The sequence below is a fragment of the Lissotriton vulgaris genome, chromosome 8 (assembly GCF_964263255.1).
Source record: "Lissotriton vulgaris chromosome 8, aLisVul1.2, whole genome shotgun sequence".
NCBI classification, from domain to species: domain Eukaryota; kingdom Metazoa; phylum Chordata; class Amphibia; order Caudata; family Salamandridae; genus Lissotriton; species Lissotriton vulgaris.
Genome location: NC_141696.1, coordinates 741,226,466 through 741,246,793, shown reverse-complemented (window position 1 = coordinate 741,246,793; position 20,328 = coordinate 741,226,466). Strand labels below are relative to the sequence as shown.

The window sequence follows — 20,328 nt, the reverse complement described above, 5'->3', positions numbered from 1 at the left end:
CTCTGGCCTGCCCCGCCCCACACTGCACACAGTCAACTGACGGCATGCAAAAGGAAAAATAAAATGATAATAACAATAAGTAATAGGAATTTTATATTTCCTTTTCGCGCAGTGGGGCAACGCTCCCCCGCCTTAGCAGAGGAGCCACCACTGCAGGTTACAGCTAGGGCCTGTGGCATGGGTAAGACCAGGTGTAGTGCATGGGAGTAACAACTACAAAGCTCACTATAACTGGTGGATTTCAGTGATTTTCATGTCCTACACTGTAATCAAAACATTACTTCAAAAGAAGTTTTTTTAGAATAATATCCGTATTTTAGGTAAATAGTAAAAATAACATAACACGGAAATTTGTTTTTAATTTTGAAAAGCATATTTTGACTGCTGAAACTAGGACTTTTCAAAACTGGTATTTGTTATGTTCCTCTAACAATGGGATACCGATTACACCAAAAGTTCTGGTTCGGCTAACCATTCACAGAATGAATGATGAGAGAAGGAAACACAATGATTATGATGGATAGAGTTTTGGAGGTTTAGTCTTCAAATGCTGTGCGACATTTAGGATCTGATTCACACAGGTAACTTAGGAGTAGTAAAGTTGAGAGTGGCGAGTTCTTGGAATGGAATCTCAGCACTTGGGGCAGAATCTCTGCTCTGCGCACTTTCTGCAGTGCGGTGATTCCACTCGGACTATGCACTCATAACTTTACTACTCGTATGTTACCTTTCTAAATCGGGCATACAAAGACTTATTATCTAGTGAGTGCAATGAATGTTTTTCTTTATTTTTTGTGGCCAAAGTGCTGACCAAACAAAGTGCTTTGATTTCATTACAAGAACGGAGGCTACATTATGCATTATACCTTTAATGCAGTCCAAGCAGCCGCTTACATCACAATATTAGAAGGTTCCAGAATAGAACAATAGCAACACATGAAAGGCATGAGCCATCAACAATCTGCCTCTTTTAAATGCGGCTCCAAGCAGATAAGTTCATTTTCCTTCATTACCATTATTCATTTTTATCTCCATTTTGAAGTTCCCTTGTGTGTGGCTTAACCCCACCCCCTCTTCCTACTGCCTCTATTCCGATCTCCAATTTACGGAGATCTCCCTACACCCCCTTCCCTAATCCCATTCTTGTGTGACTGACCAGATTAACCTTCCTTTTCTTTCAGCTTATGTACTATTTCTAATGTTTGAATATATTTAAAGATTTTAAGATGTTTAATCAAACCTTAATATTTAGTTTTTTGTATAAACGGTTATTCTTCAATTTCATCCTTGTTCTACTTCCTCATGCCATAATGAGCTTACCTAATGTCTTCGTTTAACTCCTGTTTTTCACCTCTTTCCACCGATGCAGGCCGCGCACTCCAGCACGGCTCTGCATTGCTACCTTTTAATATTTCGGTTTTCATATTGGCAACAGCAGATGATTGCAAGAGTGTCAGTTACTCTGTGCTATTGCGATCAGCTGCTGCTCTTGGAATGACCGCAAGTAGTTATTGCTTCACAACCTTATTCATAAAAAAAGGGGTTTTAGCTGGAAATCCTCATTTAACTGACCTTTTCAACAATCTGTAACAAAATAATTATAATAAGAGAGGAATTATTCTCTTGACATTCCTTCATCTATAAAACTTGTCACCATTATTAAGGGAAATCCTCCCTAATTATCTGTCATTAAAGGGCTTTACTACTTTTTACAAGTTAACATTTTCTATATACCATGTCTGACTGTGACGCAGACGAGGATTCTGCCCCTACTTCTAACAGACAACGAATCCCTGCAAAAAATCTTTCATAAGGAATTGAGGTCCTGCATGTATGAGACCTTAAGTCAGATCATGTCCTCTAAAAGGTCACTCCCTGATGAGGACGAAATCTCAGAAATTCCAAATCCTGATTCTGACAAGATTACAGAATTAAGGGATAAAAGACTTAAGAAAAGTAAAAACATTGATAAGAGCAATATAGGAGCACCTCATCAATTCAGGGAGGTCTTAGCACCTCAACTTCTAATGGAGGTCATCGCACCTCGAACTCCCAAGGTGTCACAAGCGGCACGACTTATCTGGTTGTCCTTAGCGGCACGAAACATCTGGGTGTCCCTAGCGGCACAAAATAGCATAATCCTCTTTACAATATGGGAGATAACAGATCTAATGATATAGAATCCTCAGACAAACCTGATGAGTAGGTCCTAATCTTGATCAAGAATTTTACAATCCAGAAGAGAAACTCCCACTATCCTCTTAGGACATTATCCTAGACCCCTTAGGGGAAGAAATGTTTTCCCCAATAAATCTGAAACACCCAAGAAGTTCTGAGTGGTTCCGTCAGGACCACGTTGCAAAATTCATTAAAAAATAGATCAGAAACCTCTTAGAAAGGGGCACTCGTAACATCCTTAGAGCTGAATGCTCTAGACCTTCTATCGAGGATAAAAGCTGCTATACCCCCAATTTGGACCCTGAACTCATTAAATTCCTATTCAAACTTGGACGTGATCCAAGAAAAAGGACAGAAAAATCCCTGAAAGGGTGTCAAGATCGTCTTCTCGACTTACTGGGACAATTAACCAGAAACCTAGATTCCGCAGAAGAAAGCCACAACAATGGCACCCCTCTCAACACCAATCTCATCAGGGGATGGAGCCAGAGAGCATTAATACTACTGGGTAATGCCAACACTAGCATTAATGCAGAAAGATGAAAAGTCCTTTTGACTAAAGTAAATCCAAAACTAACTGACATGGCGGATAAAGAACCCTCACAAAACCCCAAAAGGTTCACTCTTTGGAGAAGACCTCATTAAATACTTGGGGAAATACGTCTCTACTTTCACTGCCCTGGACAAGGCACAGCAAAATATGTGCAGAGTTTTCAATCCTAACCTTTTTGGGTGGGCCAGAAGACTGGGCCTCTCTTCCAGCCGCTTTTTCAATCAAAGGCCATTGCCAAGATCCGTGGTTTCGTAAGAGGGTATCAGCAGTGCAGAGTGCCTCAATTCTACCTCCAGAGAATTAGAGGCCAAAGCATCAGAGGATTTAGATCCTGTGGAACCTTAATCTCAAACAACCCTGCAAGTGAGTACTCTCTCCCCTCTCCCTTCTCCTTCTTTCCCCCAAAAAGTGGGTGGCAGATTCAAATACTTCCTTCACAATTGGAGATTGATCACTCAAGATCCTTGGGTCTTAAACACCGTCAACGGGTTTATGATAGATTTTACTCACATAAGTTTACAAACTTCTTTCCCAAGAGACATACCTCTCTCTCCAGAGCAACAAAAAATAATAGAGGAGGCAATCTCCTCTGTGCTTCAGAAAGGAGCCACAATAGAGGTCCCATTAGAAACTTTAAGATTTATAAGCACACTCTTTCTTGTAAAAAAGTGAAAGACAAAGGTTGGCGACCTGGTAGCGTGGCCTAAGGCCTGCTTTGCACGAATGTTATGTAAGCATGATTTATAAGAAGTTTAAACGCCAATTTACCTTTTGCCGCTTTTGCACACGACACGGCTTATAGCTGTTTTTGTAAGTTAGGCTTCGTGAAGGTCTACACATGAGAAAAGGTTTGTTTTTGATATCTTTAGACTTACATCGTGCCCCTAGTCCGCACAGTGAGTGCTGAAGCGGTCAAGGTTATCATAACAAGGTAGCTGTTGTTGGACATAATCGAGTAACGCTTTTTAGATACAGAAATTTGGCAGCTGTGAGCCAACAGATTCTGGCGCCCTTATTATTACACAGTTGCCATGATTTCACACACTTGGAAGATTTTCCGTTTCCAGGGATGCTGAGAGCTTTTGCTGATCCTGATGTGAGTTACTCATACTGAGCGGAAAGGTAATGGGGTCCCCCAAACAAGCCTAAGAGACCTTCTTTACTTTATAAACATAGTTCCTATATAGGGAGGGTGTTAAAAATAGGCGCTAGAAGACCTGTTTTCACCATCATTGTAACATGATTTCTCCTTTTGTATTTTATGGAATTGTAACAATGCTGACCATAATATTTCTAATCATAGGTCTGCTTATGTTGGCTAAGATACTGCATCTGAGAGCACGTTGTTAAAATAAATATTTTAACCTTACCAGTGTCTCCTATTAACTCCTGTTGTGGAGTGGTATGAGAGTATAACGAAAGAGTGTTCTCACTTGCCACCATTCCTGAGTTTGTCCTAAGTCGCATGTTCTAGGTTGTCTAATCATTGAATACTTTGCTAGAGGATGAAGAACTAATGTAACACTGATGCTAGCTGGTTGGGGTTTTTCTAGGTACCAAGGTGAGTTTCTGGTACACCACAATTTACTGATGTCCTGGGTCTCTGTGCACAGTTCTGTGTATGAGCAGGATCCTTGCAAAAACCTGTCATAAACTTAAGAGAACTAAACAAATATTTGGTTTACAGACACTTCAAGATGGAGGGCAGCCATCTCTTGAGGGATTTACTTCTAGAGGGAGACTGGCTAGTCAAACTGGACCTAAAGGATGCTTACTTCACCATTCCTATGGCTGAATCCCATCAACCCGTTCTTCAATTTGTCTGGAAAAATCACCTTTTCCAATTTCAGGCTCTCCCCTTCGGACTCTCCTCTGCCCCTTGATGCTTCACCAAGGTCATGAGAGATGTTAACTCATCTCTACAAATAAGGGGCATTTGATTAATCATTTACTTAGACGACATTCTTATAATGTCTCAAGATCCTTCACAACTAGCCAAAGACCTGAAGACTGTGATGGATCTCCTACAAAGTTTAGGATTCATCATAAACAAAGAAAAATCAATTCAGAACCCTTCCAGATCTCTGGAGTTCCTAGGTTTCACAGTAGACACATTGAAATGTCTCCTTTTACTACCTTCCAAAAAGATTACCAAAATCAGGAAGGAAATAAGACACGTCCTGAAACAGCAAGACTTATCTCTGAGAGAGCTAGCCAGACTTCTGGGTCTCCAAAGAGAAAAGGCGAGAGCCCTAAGATCTGGCCTCTGGTACGGTGATCGGATCTGTCTGGATCAAGAAGCCAAATCGGAACTAGCCTGGTGGCTCGAGAACCTAGACGCATGGAACAGAAGAGCAATCTTTGGTTCAAAACCAGAGTTTGTTTTAGAATCAGATGCGAGCCTTCATACTTCTCTCTCCAGGGGAGGTCAGTCATTCTAAAGATGGACACCATGTCTGTGGTAGCCTACATAAATCGTCTGGGAGGCACCAAATCTGCAGACCTCTGGAATCTAGAAAAGAAACTGTGGATGTTCTGTCTGGAACACAAGATCGCTCTCAAAGCGGAATACCTTCCGGGGAAAACGAACATCTCTGCAGACTGGAACTCAAGATTCCTGTTAGATTACAGCGATTGGAAACTGAATGTTTCTGTGTTCAGTACCCTAAACAAGATCTGGGGCCCTCTAGAGATAGACTTATTTGCAAGCAGACTAACCTTTCAACTGGAGAACAACTTCAGCTGTATGCCCGACCCGGGTGCTCTAGCAGTCAATGCCTTACTACAATCTTGGAATGGAACCATGGTGTATGCATTCCCTCCCTTTGCCATGATTCAGAGAGTTCTTCAGATAGTGAGACAGGATCAGTGCTTCCTTGTCCTAATAGCTCCCTTTTGGCTATCCCAAACATGGTTCCCCACCACTCCAGAACTAGCTTGCAACACCCCTTTCTTAATTCCTACCCTAGAGAATCTTCATGCAGACGTAGACGGAGGAGTTCAGTCCCTAATTCAGAACAGGAGTTTAACCCTTCTTGACTGGAGAGTGTCAGGAGATCCAATGAAATCTCAGGATTTTCGGCGAAGGCTGCAACTCTCCTCAAAGAGTCTTGGGCCCCAGGCACTAACTACAGCTATAACAACATATGGAGAATCTGGGTACGTTGGTGCCTGGAAAGGAACCTGGATTCCTTGGAAGCACCTATTGTTGACATAGTTAACTTCCTTGTTGAACAATTTGACAAAGGCTCTAGCTATAGAACTATCAATCCCTATAGATCCGCTATTTCTGCTGGTCATGTCCTTCTCAATTGTAAAACGGTAGGTAAAAATGTAATTGTTTGTAGACTAATGAAAAGCAATCGTTTAAGAAGACCTCCTAAACCTAAATATGAAAGTCTTTGGGATGTCAAACTAATCCTTGATCTTTTCAATAACTGGCCTGTTAATACTCTCCTCAATAGAAAAAAACTTTCCATTAAGCTGGCTACTCTACTATGCCTAATCTCATGCGGAAGGGTCTCCGATGTCAAAGCCCTGAAGATTACAAATATATCTTATACCATGTTCGGAGTCAAATTTGAGATTTATAGAAGAACAAAGACTATGTCTGATTCAATCTTTTACCCATGTTTTGATTTATGTCCAAAACGGCGTTGTGGACTGCATGAGAGAGTATGATCGCAGAATGTTTGCTCTTCGCCCTCAGGATGTTAACCAATTACTTATATCCTTTGCTAAACCACACAAAGGCATAACATTGACCTCTATTGCTAGATGGGTTAAAACTGTTATGAGTTTCGAAGGTATTGACTTAAAGAAATTTCAAGCTCACTCCCTTAGAGGTGCTATGGCCAGTAAAACGCTCTGGTCTGGAGGTAAGTTGGACGACATTCTCAAAGCTGCTGACTGGTCAAATGCTAGCACCTTTGCACATCATTATTGCAAGCCTACTGAACATATGTCTGATGTTGTTTTACAAAGCTACCAACATGCATAATGTAGCCTCCGTTCTTGTAATGAAATTGCGATTCTCATATTACCATAACTAGAGAATCTGAACTTCATTAAAGACACAGAGGCTGACATTATCCCTCCCATCCCACTCCTTGGTGGTCTTACAATGATTTAATGCTGTTTTTGTTACAGTTTATTACTGTACTTTTTATTAACAGTACTTGTTTCATCTCTTGTTCCTTTAGCTTGATAAGCGTTACATTATTTTTTACATTCAAGAGATATTTACTTCTTTCTCTTTTCAGGTAACGCTCCTTAACTGCGTGTCGTCTGGCCTATCTTCGTTCTTCCTTCTCCTTCATCCTGCTCATCAGAAGATCGTTTTGATGTTTTAAGTTTCATAAACTTATTTTCCTCCACATTTAAAAGAGGCAGATTGTTGATGGCTCATGCCTTTCATGTGTTGCTATTGTTCTATTCTGGACCTTTTGATATTGTGATGTAGGCAGCTGCTTGAACTGCATTAAAGGTATACTGCATAATGTCAGCCTCCGTGTCTTGAATGAAATCCAGATTCTCTAGTCATGGTAATATGAGAATCGCAATTACATTGTATAGTTCACTTTCATTAAGCATACTGATTGTCTTCTTTAGGGAGGACTGACTGTTTGATTTATGTAAGCAAATGCTTCTTTTGCAGTTATTCCCCCAAAACGTTTTGGACCGATGCTGCTGGTTTTTCGACTCAGAGTGCACTGAAGCCTGGTAACCAGACCTAAGTGCCAGCGCTCTAAACCCTAAATGTGTATTTTGATTGCTTTATACTTAATTGGCATATCTTAACTTCTTATAACTATAGTACATGGTACAAGGTGTACCCAGGGCCTGTAAGTTAAAGTGCCCTTCAGGGGCAGCAGCACTTTGTGCCACACTGAGTGTGACAAAGTAAAACGTGTCTCCCAGCCTGCCACGGCAAACTAGCAGAACAGTTTTAAACTGCTAACTCAACTGTGCCATTCAAACAAATGACAAAGTCCAGACCTCCCCTTTTAATCTATGACGCCCCTCCAGCAGGCCAATAGAGTCCCAAGGCAGGGCGCTGTATATTAAGCAGTGGGATATATATATTTTTAAATGTCCTGCCAGTAAAATCCCCAAATTGTTGATTTTGCTGTAAAAAGGCTAGCCGTTCCATTAGCGAGTACAAGGTTACTTGCTGACAAATGAGCAGTGCTAAATCCTGAATTGGGCTACTGAATTTGGTCCATCAAGGTATTAAAATAATTGTTACATTAAACCCGACTTGATGCCCAAGTTGAATTTCATGTAACTTTTAAGTTAACGACAGCTTTAGAAAGTTGCTAGTCTGTTAACCAAGTTTTCCAGTGGCCATTCGCTGATGTTGATCACAAGACAACCTTTTGCCCTTCTGGGGGGAGCTGTGACTGACTCCCAGGAAAGTATAAAAGAGAGGCCTGTCATTGGAAGAGGTGGTGCCTTTCCTTGGCAAGAAGCCACACAGGGTGTGAGACCAAAAGGCGAGCTTCAAAAGGGAAACCACCTTTAAATGGCAAATAATGGGCACACACGAAAGGGGGTGTGTGCACTTTTGTTCTAGTACCCAGGTTGGCATCAGAGACGGGGAAAACTGTTGCCAAAATGTTTTTCCCATGGGCATCTAGCCCCAAAGTAGTCACACCTCTAGGCGGGGCTGCCAAAGTACACAAACCAAGAGAGGAGTTCTGCCAGAGAGAGGGCAGAATTTAGCATTCTGGGGTAGCTAGAGAGAAAGTCAGCCAACTGATTCTTGGAGTTCACCTTTTCTGTCTGGAGTTCGGGGATGACTTTTCCTCGAGCAGAGCACCACTGACAATGTCCTCGGTTTGCTAGCCAACAATCAGAAGGTGCAATCCAGTCTTCAGTGCAGCCTCTCATGCCAGGTCCAGGGATCAGCAGAGTAGTCCTCCTTCAGTACTCTGCCAGTACAGACGTGCTCTGAGGTCTGGGTACATTAGTTATGCCCAGCAAGTGCCCTCTGGGAATGCAAGTGTTACTAACCAATGGGCCACCAGGTCTCCTTCAGCCAGGTGACAACTTCCTGCAATGTGTGGTAACAGGACCAGAAAAGTTTAAGAAGCCCACCTTGACTGTCAGTAACCACAATCGCTTGACTGCTCGAAGCCACAGCTACCCAGGCATGTGCTAAGGTTTAAGAAACTAGCAAGACTGGGCTCAGGACGATATTGTGAATGTATTACACATGGAGGTCGCCCAACCACACCATATAATACACCACTTTACACACAATCTTTGAGCAGGAGTTCAGGGATGGGGCTCCTGTTAGATGAGTTTGAATGAATGTTTATCAGGAGTACAGAAAATAACTCACTGGTATCATATAATTCCGATAAATACTGATCACTCTTCCATGTGCAATAACAAAAGTTAAATAAGATTTACCTAAAATGAGTAATAATCTGTTATTGCCATAACTGACTGTTGGGAGGAGTCATCATCGTGACTCATGGGACGCATGGTGCTGAGTAGGTTAAAATGTCACACCTCCTTCCATAGCTGCCAATTGTCCCAATTTTACTGAGACAGTCCCACAAGTTGGACACTGTCCTGGGTGATTCACTATCCCGGGACAGTCCCAGCAATAAGGCCTTACTCAATAAAAAGAGAATTGCAGGGAATTGCAATGAAAATGTCAAACATTTGGCCAAAGTAGCTGAGTTGGACAAAATTCGCCAATGCAGCTGAATGGAGAATTTTTCCAACTCAGCTACTTTGGCCTTACGTTTGAAATTCCATCTCAATTCCCTGCAATTCTCTCTTTATTGAGTAGACACTGCACTATGATAAATAGGCAGTTACCTTATGCTAAGTATGCGGATTGGGTGGAGTGGGCGGAGCTTTGGTGCATAGGGTGTGGTACATTTTCAACTAAGTAATTGATAGCTGTGCTGCAAAGTGCCTCTGGAAATGATTTTCAAATGTGCCAACTATGTCTTTCAAAAAGTGTAATAAAAAGCACCTCTCAACAAATCTGCATGCATAGTTTACACCATGCTGTTTTTTCCATTTGTTACTATTAGAAACAAACTCACAATATTAAATCCAGGCAGTTAGTTAAATTCTCTTTAAGTGTAGCTAGTACCTACATGCCCAGTTGTTTTTTTATTTAATAAACCTGTAAAATGAAATCTGTAAGACAATAAGTAGCGATTTCTCCCGTTAGAGTGTGCTGCAGTAATAACGTTAGAATTTCCCTTTGTATTGTGAATACGGGTTTATTAGATAAGCTGGCCCCAGAAAAACATTTTATCCAAACACACTTATTTTCACTGGCACGGAACAAACGCACTTATATACATTTATAGACCAACACGTAGTGTGAAAAATGAGCTGAACCCACAAAAACAATCATGATAGCCAATGCGAGCATAATGCAGGCGGCTATGGAATCGGAACCTTTAAAACATATTCAAATACTCAAGTGAAAAAACATTTAAGTGCTGGGGCATACGTAGCACTGGCTGTAGCCCTTTGTACTGTTTCTAAGACAATCCAAACAGATACATATGCAGAGAAAAGCATCAAATTAGCACAACTCCCCCTCAAGGACTTATCTTGAAAACAGGTACAATGATTTGTAGTTAACACTGCTGCTGCCTGCATGGACTAAACTTCCTGTGGCTTCACGCAGGGGATAGAGCAGGAGGGAAATTATAGTTCTTTTCCCTGATATCACTTTGTAGACCACTGAACATGCATAAACTGTTTTAATTGCAAACCAGGGAACGCTAATACGGATGTCTTATTAACAAAATATTAATAAAAACAATTAGTGAGCCAAATAAACCTTACCTTGGAGCTCCCACACTTTTAAAGGTGCCATGTCATTGCTACTTTCGATTAGATGTTTTTTAAACTCCAGTAGATTTTCTTTCAACTCAGGATGGATTTGTCTGATTTGAAAAATACAAACAAAATGCTTAAACAGGCAGGGCCTGCACCTCAAACGAACTAAATGTTCAGTTTAATATCAACTACTTTCAGCATCTCCCACAGAAACAGTATCATTCTCTAAAGATTTTTTTTAGATTTATCCTAACTAGTTTACAGGTTTTTCCGAATCATAACTAGGCCTGGGCGGTGAACTCCACTCAGTTCCCAGAGTTTTCTGCACTCCGCGCTCCGTTGAGCTCGAGGAGTGCAGAAAACTCCACTTCGCATAGTGCAGCCGAGTGTTTTGACTGCTCGCGTTCGCCAATGGTAAGTTGACGAGCGCAGGCTGCAGCTTGGGTAAAATTTCTACTTGAGCGGCAGGAAGATCAGCACAAATGGCAGTTTGCACTGTGCTCCACAACTAGCAGAACTCTGCTGAGTTTTTGGGGAGAACTCCGCCCAGTCCTTTATGTTAGGTACGTGAACATGGGTATTTACAGGGGAAGCAAACACCACAACATTGTAGCTTTGTGGTAATTCACATACATTACCAATGATTTTTAACATCCAGTGTGGTGCCTTATCTGTAGGGCCGAAAAGAGCTCAAGCATGGAAATTGGTTGTTATAACTCCCCAAACAGCGCCATATTTTCAATCTTAAAAAAAGTCTGAGCTGTATTTGCAAATTAAACAAAACCATCAACTAGCATTAGTCTGCTATTTTACAATTCATTTGGACATACATATGGAAATATACAATATCATGCAAATTCAGTGAATACCAAAAAAGAGCAACTTTAAACAAAAAGTAAGTACACCCATGTGGCTTGTTTTGGTTAATTGTGCGCAATATAAGCAATGCTGTGATACTATACAGAAAGACAGAGCCATTTTTAGGTGCTGATGTGGAAATATTATATAAGAGAGAGGCTTTGTTGCTATTTTAAACATTACACCTTATCTGCAGCATGCTGTTTTATTGCCGAGGTCACATCTCTAAAGAGGTGAAGATAGACTAGAGGCAGCTCTACAGTGGACTAGGAAAATGTTACACAATTAAGATACAAGTCCCAAAAGAAGAAACCAAAAAAGAGGGCAGAGAAAACAGTAGACAAGCACTGAAAATTCTAAACAACAAAAGTGCTTAAAAGGAGGCAAGACTTTCTTAAAGAACCAAAACACAGGCCCCCAAGATAAGACTTTGGTTTACAGTGGGACACCTGGCAAGAAATTTCTGCAGTAGAAACAGGGCCTTTTTAGAGAATTTAAATCGCTCTGTGCATCGATACATTTTGCCCTACTGGGTGGTGACTAAATGTCATAACTTGACCACATAAGCATCCACCTTTGTGGTGAGATAAAACCTCACACCAATGGGCTGCGGACACTTAAGAGTAGGCCTTTCAAACTAGCATAGAACTCCATCCAGCAGGCCCCGCAGAGAGAGAGTTATGGGGTGAGAAGGGCAATCTAAAATGTTCTCTCAAATTCCACAGTCCCTTCATGCAGTTCTGACCACGTTAAGTATGGGAGAAAACTGAACAAATTCCACAGGATTCTTTTTTCAATGGTGACTTGCAGTGAAACCTCCAGAAATAATTTTCCAATCTTCTTGAAGCAATGAGCTCTGTGGGTGCCTTATCAAAACCAATGCCACAGTACAGAGTAACCATCAATAACAGTATTGTCTCAATTGTGCAGTTGTTGCTTTTTACAACACAACTTGAATGCACAGGTTACTCTGATAATAACATTCAAAGTACTTACATTTTACAACACAAAATCAGAATTGTGAGACTGCACAGCTTAGAAAACAATTCAAACTCATTCTACGTATAGATCTGCTTGTAAAAAAAGTATTATTTATGTGTTGTTTTTTGTTTTTTTGCGCAGTTGAATAAAAGGTATTAATATTCTACCTTGTTTGTTCTCCATGATTAGGCTCTCAGTTGGGGAAAGTACTGAGTGGGCCCTCTGATTTACAGGAATGACTTGCATATGGCTCCCAGATTTCAGTACCAGTTAATCTACATCATCTTCACACACGTGGGTGCCATATGAACAGAAAATAGGAATTGGGATTTCCTAACTGTAATTCTTATAGAACCACAATTAGGACATCACATTTTCTATTGCACAAATAAAGATTTCCAAAATACAGATTCCTAATGGGTTGCAAATCGGCCTACCTCATGAATATTATTAACATCGGTCTCAATTTGCGACCCATTACGAATCAAAGCCATCACAAGGATGGTGGCCAGCTGAGGTCAGCAAACCACAATGTCTGGGATTGCTTTTTAATATGGCATAATATAGCAAACCCTTTATATAAAAAAAAGCAGCAAATTTTCCCTAAAGGAAAAAAGAATCAGATTAAAAAGAAAGAAATGAAACTTCGATGTTTAATTTTTTTTAAGAGTAGGCCATAGTCCGTGGTCTCTGCTGCCTGTACGAGAAGGATTCATGTTTGGAACAACAAAGGGATATTTCACAAAACATATTTCTTAAACATAATCATTGTTGGTCCCTACAATTCGAGCAGGTTTTGTTTTCTTTTTGGGATTCTCATAAATTCCTAGGCTTAGTCAAAGAAATCAGCACTAGGTAAGACTCCATGCATGCATTTCTGAAGGAGGGTTATTCTGTGTTTATCTGAAGTGCTGGGCTGGGTTATACCTCATTCGCCTAGGCTAGTTCTACTGCATATTACGGATGAAATTGAGAACAATATCTATAAAAAGCATTTATTGTTCCTGGATCTTAACCTGGCTAAGAGGGATATTGCAAGGGCATGGAAGGATCTGTCTCCACTCAAACTGAGTGCAAGGCGGGCGGGTCTCGACTGGTGTATGGGGCAGGAACAACCCATTTTTAAAGTGCGAGGGAGCCCTCAGAAGCACTTTAAAATATGGAAACAATGGGCGGACTATAGGGGCGTTTTATTAGGTACGCCTCCACCACAGCCTGCAAAATGGAAAATGTATAGGGACGCAGAACAGGGCAGTAAGGATGCTCAGTTAGATATGATGTGGGTGGTTTGGCGTGAAGGGCATGACTAGGACACTGTTTTACAGTATATGACACAGAGTTTTGAAATGTTTAGGGCTGTCGTTAACAGACCCGAATAGTTCATCTTTTTGTTTTACAATAACTATATATTAGTCACCTAATCAGTATTCAATATATGGACATGTGTATGCTATAAAGACTTTGTAATGCCTGCAATTATTATATCTGTTAAATCAATAAAAAGAGTTTTTACAAAAAACTACTTGCATGCATTAGCACATTAAAATTTTTAGTTTTTTTTATTCCTCAACAGGGAAAGTTTTTCAACATCTTCAGCAACTCCCATAGGAAACCTTCTTGCACCAAGCTATTATTTATATACTTTAATTTTCGAATGTATTTTTAAAATATCCACACAGTTACAAGTTTCCAGGTGTTTTATGCATTTAAAATCACATTTCTGTCCTCTACCTCTGAACCAACGACCACAGGAAAACTGCCATACTTGCAGATTGTTTCAAGTCAGAAGTGCCATCTACTGATAAGAACCGCTGCAGATCCATATTTTGGTGCTCAAGAATTATGGATTACACCAGCAGGTGGATTTGAGGCACACCTAAAATGAAGTTATGTGCACAAAGAATATCTGTACCTTAGTCACATAACAACCTGCAGGTGAGCTGTGGAGAAAAGGGATCTCAAATTCCGTGGGAGTAAGAAACCTAGGTCTGAACACCTTTACAAAATGTTCAATGTCCCGTGAAATATCTCCCAAATATTATGAGTTCAATGCAATTAAAACCAACTCACCTTAATTTGTCGAAGAGAAATCCCTGAACTTCATCAGTTGAATTGTCATCTACCAAATGTGTGTCATTGGTACCTAAATAATATAAAACGCGAAAATAAAATTATATAGAGACAATCTTATTATGCCATACAATGTACGCTTTAAACTAGGTATTTCGCTGACATTAGAGTACCTGAAAACTCCTATTATCACAACAGAAGAATTTTTATCATTAAATGTAGCCCGTTTTCTTTATGAATCGAGATTTTTAAACATTCCACTGCCTGAGCAAATCACTTTGCAGTACAAAAGAAACATGTTTGTTAGGGCCTTCAGGCCTTGAAAAATAATAAAAACTTAACTAGACCTGCTGCTCTAGCGACTCAAATAATCTACTTGACCTAACTTTAATGCTCTTGACCCATAAACTAGTTTTAAATGATGTGATCTTGGGCAAATATTTTAATTCACCAAGCCACCATTTTCTTCATTATCACATTTCAGAGCACTTTCAAATTTGCGAATTCAGTATGTCTGTTGTACAAAAAACTCTTTTGTTGGATTTAATAGACTAAAATGTTGCTCCACATGTAATACAAATCTAGCCACATGACTACCAACTAGCGTCTAAGTTAATTAACAGCATTGACATCAGGGCGGGGGCAGGCATGTTTCTGACATCATGTTTAAAACCTATCATATTAATAAATACATAACTAAAGCATGGCGTGGTAACATGCTGTCATTTACAATCCAGAGATTTTAAATTGAAATGGCCACAAAATTTTCCACTGACATGTGGTTTTACCGATAAAACTATATAGTGTAAAAACAAAAATGTTTGGAAATCAAGTTCCTGTAAATATTTGTCAATTGCACATCACCAACTAAAGTGTTCTGATTTGTTTTGCTCCTATTTAAACCTTTGTTTGCATTACACTTACATAAAAACGTGCTTTTGTAATTCCTTATATATTTTGAATGTATTTGTACTATTCATTTACAAGCTTAAATGTTATGCGTTAGAAAGAAATTGACATCTTACAGCCTTTTGTTTCACAATAATTTCCGTACATCTCACTTGACAAAAACCTCTAACTGCAGTAAGAGAAATAAAAATAAACTAAATTTTCCAAGCAGCAATTAGTAAAAAGACAGATTGACGTTTGACCTCTTTCCTTGAACAGACAGCAAATGTGTCAAGATAAAAACACAGATTAAAGGCATTGTTTTTGCTCATTCACTTTCTGAATGATCAGAACACTTGTTCCTTTCCAGAATATGTTAATTCTTGTAAAATCTGACTTGCCATTGCGAGTGGGCCAGTAGATTTTTAGAGGTCTGTCATTGTATACAGCATCTACACAATTAAATATTACACTTGCAAAATTAACCAACCAGGGACTGTTTTATTTTGCATGGCAACATGAAACAATAAAAAAAAATACAAAAGTCCTATTCATCTGAAGTATAAAAGATGTGAAAACGTTTTAACTGACACAGTTCCAGTATCCCTTAGTGGAGGAATTAAACCACGAGGAGACTGTTTTTACTATTTCACTTAGGAATTACATTAGCCCATCTGCTTTAATTCTCTCAAGGGACACACTGAGATGTCACATTGTTTGGAAGCCTGTCAACATTCGATGAGGTTGGGGTCCTGGCCACAGTTTTAGAGGAAATGCCTGTGGTGCATGTGTGTATGGGAGATATGGTCCGCATGCAGCATTGTTATATCACAGATTGTTCTGTAGTTGAAAATATCAGCTAGCATTTGTGAAAATTATTTAGTATTGAGTTTTTTTGGTACTGCTGATTTTCCCAGTCCAGAGATCAAGGTTTTAAAGAAGATACAAGGTACTGTAATCTTGTGAGATTCTCAATGTGTCACAAGGATGTCTGGAGGTTCAAGTCTCCCCTGCTAGCTGAGAAGAGCTACAAAAGATGAATGCTGACTGTGAAATCTTACCACACAATTTTGAATTATGCTTATGCAGCCACTACTTTGTAGAAGGAGTTCAGATCTGTGGCTTTTGGATTTCATCGTCCAACTCTATGATATAATTAGTGAATCCCAAATCGTAATAGAGTGCCTCAGCACATCAGGTTTTTCTCTTGAGTTTTTGGGGGCGTGTGCTTGAAGCATAGCATTAAATCTGGCCGTATTGTGATGCTCAGGGCTTTTATTTGGGTGATGTTTGGACAAGGGCCTTTCTTTATTTATTAAATGAAACAATTTTCAAGACTAAGAGAACGTTTACCTTAAATGGATTACACTTTTGTGAATGAACAAATTAAATTGTTTTCTTTTGAAACTGGAATCCCTCAAAAAAAAGTACTGGAGTGGGGAGAATATAATCACCATACCGCCACAAGCTGAGTTTCCTAGATTGTTAATACAGTAATTGATATTATCTTGTATAACAGATATTACAATAGATTCATTATCACTGCATAACACCAGTGTGTACAAATTTCCATAACATGAGTTTAAAGTAATGAAAATGGACGTACATGCGTTCTACATTTTACAGGTAATTTTCATCTCATGTTGTATGATGATTCTCTAGTCAGGAGCTTGATACTGGAACCAAGAATGACCTCCTCCTCATATTACTTCTGCATCTGACCCTAACCTCTCTGTTCTTATTCCCTTTTCCATGATGAGAGTGGAGCTTTGGTAGTCGGCTTAAAAACAACAGTTCTGATTACTGTGGTATGTGGTTCTGACAAATGAAGCTATATTGCTTTGACAACATCAAAGTTGGCAGGATTCCTTCTAAGCAAGACATTATTACTCAAGAATATTTGTAAAGTCACAGTTCAAAGGCATAAATAGCATGTATGAACCACATTCATCAGGGCTGGATTAACCAGGAGGCAAAATAAGCACATGCTTGGGGCATTAGGGGAAAGGAGTCACCACAGAAACTTTCCATTGCCGGATTTACAAAGGACCATATGGTGCAAAACTGCAAATGGTGTTGAACTTATAAATAATGTGGAAGTATACAAAAATGAACAATTTTATTCCATCTTACTGTACGTTTTGTTTCGTTTCTAAAAATAAAATGTTATTTTACTATTCATTATATTTTGAATTAGATATACATGGGGGCACCAACATCTTTTACGTGCTTAGGGCCTCTAAAGTTCTTAATCCGGCCCTGACATTCATCTAGGTTTCCTTTGGGCTCCCATAGGATTCTGAGAGTGGGCTGGATCATGTAATTCCTGAGTGATTCACATTATGGAAAAGATCTGAAGATTTTTCCCAACAAGGGTGTGGGAAGTCAACCAAAGCCTTAGTAGCATGACACGGTGAAGGGCCTAAAGCTTCATCATTGTAGGCATGAATTCCCTCATCTCTTCCTCCTAGATAAGGAATTCAAGCATTTTCTTTACCTCAACATTAAGTTCGGATAAACTTGTGACAACTAAGCAGTGCTGATAACCCCCAAATCTTGATGTTCACTAATATACAACCTTGTTTAATATTCAGTGAACATCTTAGGTTTAACATGCTGTGTTTTCTTCTGCATGACCCTTTTTGATAAGAAGGTTTCCATTTTGCCTGATATGATTTTATAAGCCAACAATTTGTCTGCTTTCTCCTGCCCCTTCCTTATAGTTGTTGTTAATGAGGATAGCCTTGTCATCACCCTTCATCATAACTTCCTCCAATTTTGCATGTAAGTTTATCAAAGCTTTTCAAACATTTGGAGATATTTTAGCTCTCTGAATGGCTTTCATGTTCCTTAACTATTTTTCCTGAATCTCAACCTTTCGATTCATATGTGTAGAGTAATGCCGAGGTCGACTTTATTAATTGTTTTCTTCTCAGTATTTTAGAATAAGCCCATGTTGTACTTCAAGGAACCTTGCCAGGATTATTTTCTCTAGGGTATCTTTGAAAAGCCTAGCTCACAATAAAACCTAAACCGTAATAACCTAAATAACTGAATGTCGTGTAAATTAACTTTCAAGTCTGGTCAGAATGCCACCGCAAGGCAATATATAGGACGGCAAGAGCGTGTTTATGCAAGGCCTGATTTCCAATTGTTACGGAATCCACCACACCGTTAAGACATGCAGTTGCCAAGAGTAAAAGCAAAGAGGAAAATAAACTTTACAAGCCATCCAGGCATCAAACAGCGTGATATATGCTACTGCCTTGGTGGGTTGTAGAAAGTGAGTTGCAGAGGTAAAGCTGTCCAGATTGGATGTATTATTATTATTATTATTATTATTATTATTGCATTTTATTGAGCGCACAGCTACCCGGAGGTTTCCCGGCGCTTGCCTTGGGAACCCGTCCTGGCTTTTCCCTGTGAGATAACCCCTACAGGGCATCCCCAAGGTGAAAGCCAGGCATCCCGCCGCAGGGGGCCGTTGTGGAGATTAAGCAAGCTTAATGCCCAGAGTTGCAGAGTGAGAACCCATGATTAGAGCAGGCACCGAAGCGAGAATTATCGAGTCCGTGGACATTTGAGCTCAAGACCCTGCCGCGTCGGGAATTGAACCCTGGTCCCGGGTCTGACCTCAGCTTCCGGGTCTGCCTGCTCTACACCGTGAGCCACACTTCTCCACTCCATTCAAGAAGGATACAAACCTGGAAGGGGGTAGTCCTTTGTATAAATGCTCTAGTTCGGCACTTGTGCAATAAATGAAATAAATATGCCCTTTTAAAGTATCCCATACATAGTACATGATCCTAGTCTGGTAACATGATTCAGTAGAATTGTGAAAACTGCAAATTCAGGAAAGCAGAGATTTTATCCAAATTCCTATTTTTTGATACAGTAGTTGATAGGTCGATATTCTGACAGTAATATATATACATTCACATGGATGTTTAGTTACCAAGGAAAACAAATGTGAATCAAAGCGGTGAGGAATGTATTATGAAAAGTTTAAAGGTTTATGGAATGACCTAAGTAAATGCACATTGGTTTTTATATGCTTTTATTTTGACTTGCTGTATTGCATAATGTGTGGCTGGGGAGCATTGTTATATGCACTATTTAAATGTATATTTAAAACAGCGTTTACTGTAATACAATAAATGAGGCAACAATAATGAATAATGCTATGCTTGTTTTGACCCTAGGTCATAAAATCATTGATGTTTGCAGAACGTTATTTGACCGGAAGGAATACAAACTATACCCCTTTCTTTATTTCATCTTGAGTTATAAATATCTTACAGTAACAAAGGGAAACTCATTAACTGGCCATCACAAGAGTTTCTCCAGTTAAAAGTCAATGATTTTGAAATTCCCCAATGGAAAGTCAGTGATGTAAGGGCTTTAGTAGAGGGAAAATCTATTTTTTCCACAATGCACTACTTAAATTCATGGACATGAAAATGGTAATGGTTTCAATTAATAAGCACCTTCTAGATGCTAAGAACCCACCACTTCCCTGCATGCCTCTGGAATCTAAACCCACAGGTTCGGCAATCGTGCAAAAGAGGTAGGATGGAAACGTGCAAATAAGTGTTTGAATAGAAATATATGACCTACATTATAATTACATTTAATAACATTGCAGATTGTTTGAGAAAAAAGACTTCAATCGGAACGTCTTTTCTTAGAAAAAACACCTCACTTCTTGGTACCACAAATGTGTACCAATTCTAGAGCAAAAAAGTATTTTTATAATTATGACTGTAAGTTCAATGCCTTGATAGGTGGATCACTGTTTACATACCTTCAATCTTTGTGTCATCAACCGCTTTGTATTCTGTACTTTTAATTGCAAGCTCCACTCCATATCCAGATAAATACATTCTTCTGGAACTTGGTTTCTGTTGAGAATTTATTTTAATAAACCATTATTTTTTGCCTGTTTCTTGTTTTGACAAATAACCACATAGAATCTATTG

General features: G+C 39.5%; 1 protein-coding gene across 1 annotated transcript in view; it reads right to left on the bottom strand.

Moving 5' to 3' along the window:
* The window catches only part of UGGT2 (UDP-glucose glycoprotein glucosyltransferase 2), a 1,432,652-nt gene that overhangs the window by 1,130,971 nt on the left and 281,353 nt on the right, over window positions 1-20,328 (bottom strand). Inside the window, exons 6-8 of the mRNA XM_086936163.1 lie at window positions 20,154-20,250; window positions 14,462-14,534; window positions 10,559-10,659 (exon numbers count right to left, since the gene is read on the bottom strand). Of these exons, the coding sequence (XP_086792289.1) occupies window positions 10,559-10,659; window positions 14,462-14,534; window positions 20,154-20,250 (271 nt within the window). The remainder of the gene's footprint in view (window positions 1-10,558; window positions 10,660-14,461; window positions 14,535-20,153; window positions 20,251-20,328) is intronic.